This window comes from Carassius carassius, chromosome 11 (assembly GCF_963082965.1).
Source record: "Carassius carassius chromosome 11, fCarCar2.1, whole genome shotgun sequence".
Lineage (NCBI taxonomy): Eukaryota > Metazoa > Chordata > Actinopteri > Cypriniformes > Cyprinidae > Carassius > Carassius carassius.
In genome coordinates this window covers 4,751,770-4,756,913 of record NC_081765.1, presented here as the reverse complement: position 1 = coordinate 4,756,913, position 5,144 = coordinate 4,751,770, and the positions used below count along the sequence as shown (strand labels likewise).

The 5,144-nt window shown below is 39.2% G+C and overlaps 1 protein-coding gene across 1 annotated transcript; it reads right to left on the bottom strand.

Moving 5' to 3' along the window:
* Positions 1–201: 201 nt before the first annotated feature.
* On the bottom strand, positions 202–4,466 carry LOC132152652 (cell division cycle-associated protein 7-like). The gene is made up of 10 exons (XM_059561431.1): positions 4,309–4,466; positions 3,507–3,647; positions 3,281–3,409; positions 2,996–3,196; positions 2,736–2,810; positions 2,288–2,488; positions 1,311–1,445; positions 1,030–1,179; positions 763–899; positions 202–606 (listed from the first exon to the last, which is right to left on the bottom strand). The coding sequence occupies exons 1-10, from the start codon at positions 4,318–4,320 to the stop codon at positions 576–578; spliced, it is 1,212 nt and encodes a 403-aa protein (XP_059417414.1). The 5' UTR covers positions 4,321–4,466; the 3' UTR covers positions 202–575.
* Positions 4,467–5,144: the final 678 nt, after the last annotated feature.

Genomic DNA, 5,144 nt, shown 5'->3' with positions numbered 1-5,144 from the left:
ATTATGCTTTTTACAGTTTAATATGGTACTGTAGACATTGCTCAGCCCCGCTCACCGAATTAATTTTATTTGTGTAGGTCTTAAAAAGGTCTTACATTTGAGCTTAAAAATCCTGCAGAGACCCTGTCATTAACATCAAAACTTGTGACAAAAAGATTTTCAAAGAACAAGATTCACATTTCCCCACAAAGACAACAGAACTTAAAAAAGCCCAAATTTTATTCAAGTACTAGAGCAGTACATAGCGCAGTTATAACAGCGTCTGAAGAACCTACAGACTGAAGAATCATCGTAAAAAACAGCAAAGACAAGTATTGCCGCCAACAATTGTACAATTTACCAATACAGAAGAGATAAAAACACTCCCTTTGAAAAAGAATTTAAAAAAGACATTTAAAACAATGCAAACTTAAGGATTTCATGTAGACAACTCACAACGGTCTACTCAAATTAACAGCAAGCTTCTCAACCTGCAGCAAGTTTAAGAAAGCTCAGTGAATCACATGTCAATGATTGAGCTACTTGAGGATGATGATGTCAGTTCGGGTTCGACTCCGCAGAACATGGCAACCATCTTATTCACTTTCCTCCAGTTCCTTCTTTAAACTGTGGAGAGAGGTCAGAGGTCACGGTCATGCTTTCACAGGTTCACCCAAAAACCAAGTGACTGACAACAGTCTCTAAGTGAGTGGTCTACAGACGATGCTTTAAAGTGCTGTCTAGATAGGCAGCCCAAGCTGTTTTTCGAACACAGCTGCATACCTTTTCAGATAAGCGTGGACATTGTCGTAGCCGTGGTACTTGGCCAGGTACACGAGCACACCTGTAGCACAGCGGCCCTCTCTGGCACGACAGAAGCTGCAGTTACAGATGCCCCTGCACGGTGGGCAAAGCCACTCCTAGAGGAAGAAGAAAACAACAGTGATGTCTCAGAAACACGATGTAATCGTTTAGAAAAATGCTAGCTGATCTGATTATAATAACCCATATGCTGATGCCAATGCTTTTACAATATGCATAAAGACTAACCGGGTTCAGGAGGGCATCACGGACGTCTTCTCCATAACGGTTCTTGAGACAAGGCCCGCAGAACTGCCCTCGAACACCCACACACTCTGGGTTGCGGCAGTTGGTCTTGGTGTCGGTTGTTTTTTGTCGACACTGATGGCAGGTTGATCCCTGATGGACAAAAGCACAGCCCACACGCTCATCAAGAGTCTACAGTGCCTCAAACAAGCTGAGAAATGAAAGCTTGGGTGCCGAACAGGTGTTGTGATGGTAAAAGCATTAGATTGGGAAGGGGGACTTACAGTGGCCCGGTTGTAAATCTTCTCTCTGACGTTGACACAGATGTTGTCCAGTTCAGCCCGAGTGATCTCCTCCACAGGCCTCACGACGTGAGGGATCGTCAGAGAGCTGTTGTAACTGCGCCGACGTGGCTCCTTCTGCTCACACACGAGCGAACAATACAGAGGCACTCGCATTAATTTAACATGAAAGCTTGAGAGTGCACGCACACTACTGTGGGGACAACCAGATTGATCCTTTTCAAAGAAATGTTCAACTTTTCAAACTTGATGCATTTAAGACATTATAATGTTCCTAAAACAAGTCTTAAGCACAACTGTTTTCAACACTGATAAAAAAAAGAAAAAGAAATAAACATTTCTTGATCAGCAAATCATAATGACTTCTGAATGATCACATGACACTGAAGATCAGTGTTGGGGGAAGTTACTTTATAAAAAGTAACTATTTGTAAAGTAATGCATGGTTAATTTTTTTGTTACTTGTCACCCAAGTTGGGCTTGCTTATTTTTAATAAAAAAAATTAAAAGTTTGAAGGAAGTGACTCTGCACCTCACTTCTAATTTCTCTCAACACGGGACACGAGAGGAGTCACAGTGAATAAATGGGAAAACAAAGTAACTTGTGTAACTTGTTTGAAAAAGTAAATAATATTTTGATGTAAGTTTAAAAGTAATGCGTTACTTTTCTAGTTACTTGAAAAAAGTAATCTGATTACGTAACTCGTGTTAACTGTAATGTGTTTATGCTAACACTGCTGAAGACCAGAGTAATCATCTAGAAAATGCAACTTTGCATCACAGAAATTACATTTTAAAATGCATTCAGGAATTAAATTAGAAAAAAAAAAATAATAATAATTAAAGTTTAATATTTCACTCTCACCAACCCACACTTTTGAACAGTACTGTATAATTTCAACATGCACACGGGAACGGGAATTAAAAAACATCTCTTGATATTAAAGGCTGAAACACACCTCCTCTTCATCATCATCATCATCATCGTAATTTGGGTTTCTGCGCACGAGGCTGTATTTGTCCTCAGTTTCTTCCTCTGGAGGCGGGGAGGGTGGTCCATCCACCAGTGACCGTGAACGTGTGTGAGGACGTGACGTTCGCTCCGGGTTTCGCCGGCGAGCGCTGTTGAGGTCCAGAGAGCGGCGCGGAGCACGACGAGGCTGTACAGAGACAGAAGGGGAAAAGAAATCAAATCAAATCAAGTTAAACAACAAGAACTAACAAGAATCTAAACTAGTAACATTGTGTTGCACATAATATTAGTAGTAATTTACTTGCATTACCATGTTATTCACAGTAATTGTTGTTAATAAATGTATTAGTGTCACTTTATCATCAGTAGTAGTAGTATTTATATTAATATATATATATATATTTTTTTATTACAGCCACACTGTCAATTCTTACCGTGTTGCCTTGCGACAAAGCCTTTCTGGGAATGAGTCCAGGAACCTTATCCAGCTCTGCCATTAACTTAGCGAGCTACAAGAGATCACAATTCTGTTAAAACTAGATTCATACTCAACCTAATCAACACACACTTAAAAAATAGTGAAGATTATTCTCCTAAGAATTACATTCAAACTTGAAATGATAAAGGCATAGTGATATCTAGGGTTGGATAAATAAAAAGCACAAGGTGCACATGTAGAAGTCGACGTCCTCACCATAGCTTTGTTCTCTTTGATGTTCAGCGCTCTCTTCAGCATGAAGTTCTCGCCCTCTGAGTCTTTTGGTTCAGGTTTAGATTTGGACTCGGGCTTTGATGGACTGGCTCGTTTGTTGGGGAACTTCATGGCTACTCTGAGTGTGAATGATTTGCGAGTTTTTCTGACCGGTGAACCGGTCTCAGAATCAGAGTCCATTTTCTGTTGGAAAAACAACAACAGTTGGTTATTTGAATGTACTCATCATCTCAAAAGCCGTTATATATATGGCCTGTGGTAACAAACCATGTGTGTCATGTCGTCGTTCAGGTCTTTCTCAAAGCCGCTGCACGCATCCTCTTTCTCCGTCGCAGGTAAAACGTTAAACACTTTCTCAATCGGAGCCGAGCTTCTCGTCTGTCTCAGCGGTCTCTTCTATAAAAAGGCAAAACATTATTATCGAATGACTTTAAGAGAGAGGTTTAGAGAGTGGTCTTGGATCATTTTCTGTATGGATAAGGTCACGTCATACCGAGGTCCCAAAACCATCAGATCCAAAACTGTCACAGCTGTCATCGGAGGAGGAAGAGGAGGAGGTTTCCACAGGTACCACAGCAGTGCTCCTGTAACTGCGCAGGTTCATCCTGGTGGAGGGAGAGCTCACCTGCTGCCTCTGTGCACAACAACACATTCACAAAGAGTCAAACCTGCACACATCAGTCCGCTTTCCAGGAGAGAGCGGTCTCAAACATGCAACCTCTACACAGCAAGTAATGGCAATTCAAAGTAGGTAAACACTGGAAATCACATGTAGATATGAATATAAAATAGAGTGCAGATGGGTGAGAAGTAAAAGTGAAACTGACTCTCTTTAAACGCCTGGAGGCCATGAATATTAGGCAAAATTGAATTTAATTATTTTTACACCAAGTTATTTTTGCAAGAACAAGTTACTTGTATAACGTTGAGAAATTACATTTTAACTTTAGTGGGTAGACAAACAGTAATTTCCTTTCATAATATTGATTAACTGTACATTACAAATATTGACTACATGTTTATCTAAAGTTTTTTCGACCCCATCCCCCACTAAACATAAGCATACTATTTAACTAAAACGGCAATATTATCCATACATCCAATAAATTAATGTAACGCTACCATAACAAGATCAACCGTTTGAAAGTGATTTCACTCTTTTATAGCGTTGAAACAAACTTTACACTCGCCACGAGAGCATTATTCATTCAGAAACCCACACATACAACAGCAACTGTACTTTCAGGTCAATAGAAAACTATATATATATATAAAGCTGATATATTTTACTGTACCTTGGAGCGCATTGTGTTGAGGGTGTGTAGGTGTACAGTGAGCCTGAGTCCTCTGTGAATGTGTTGTGTCTGTGCTTTGGCGCGGGGTTTTTTCTGGAAGTTGGCGGGTAATTCTTCAAGAGGCGTGACTCTCTTCGCGCCACACGCGAGTCCTGGAAGCTCCGTAAAACTAATAAAGTAACACAATCGAACAGGCTGAAGATTCAAGAGCTGCTTTATCTATTTAATTATGAGTTGAGTATACACTTGTTGATATAGTCGTATTAGAAGTCCTGGGTTATTTAAATAATACTCAATATAATCATGTCTATTTGGCTTTGCATGCGCTTACAGGATCTTTCGCTGTGGCGCCAAACCTCAGAGATCATAAGCACACACAAAACGCGCGAAATGCTGACTAAAATCAAACAAGCTGAGAAACTTTAAGATTTACATTTTATTCACATCTTACACATTGTCAAAAGTTTAAAATTCCACCAATATAATAAATAAATCTTTAATATCATATAAATGAAATAATCTTAATTAGAACAATATAACCAAGTTTTCCTTGCAGGCAGAAACAGTTTAATAGAAAAAGCCCTCAGTTATGATCTTCACTTAAGAATTGAACATAGTATTAAACACATTTTTTTAAAAAAGAAACGAAAGAAAACCAGTGAGCACAAGAGAGTCAAATTCAAGTTTAAACCTGGAAAGGTAATGTAAACTATGAAAGAGCAGAGACTTTTTATTTTTTAGAAAAAACATAATTTTGACATTTAAGATCAGTACATCCATTTCATGGTGCATTAAAGCTTACAGTACACCAATAATCTCCTATGAACAACTAGGGT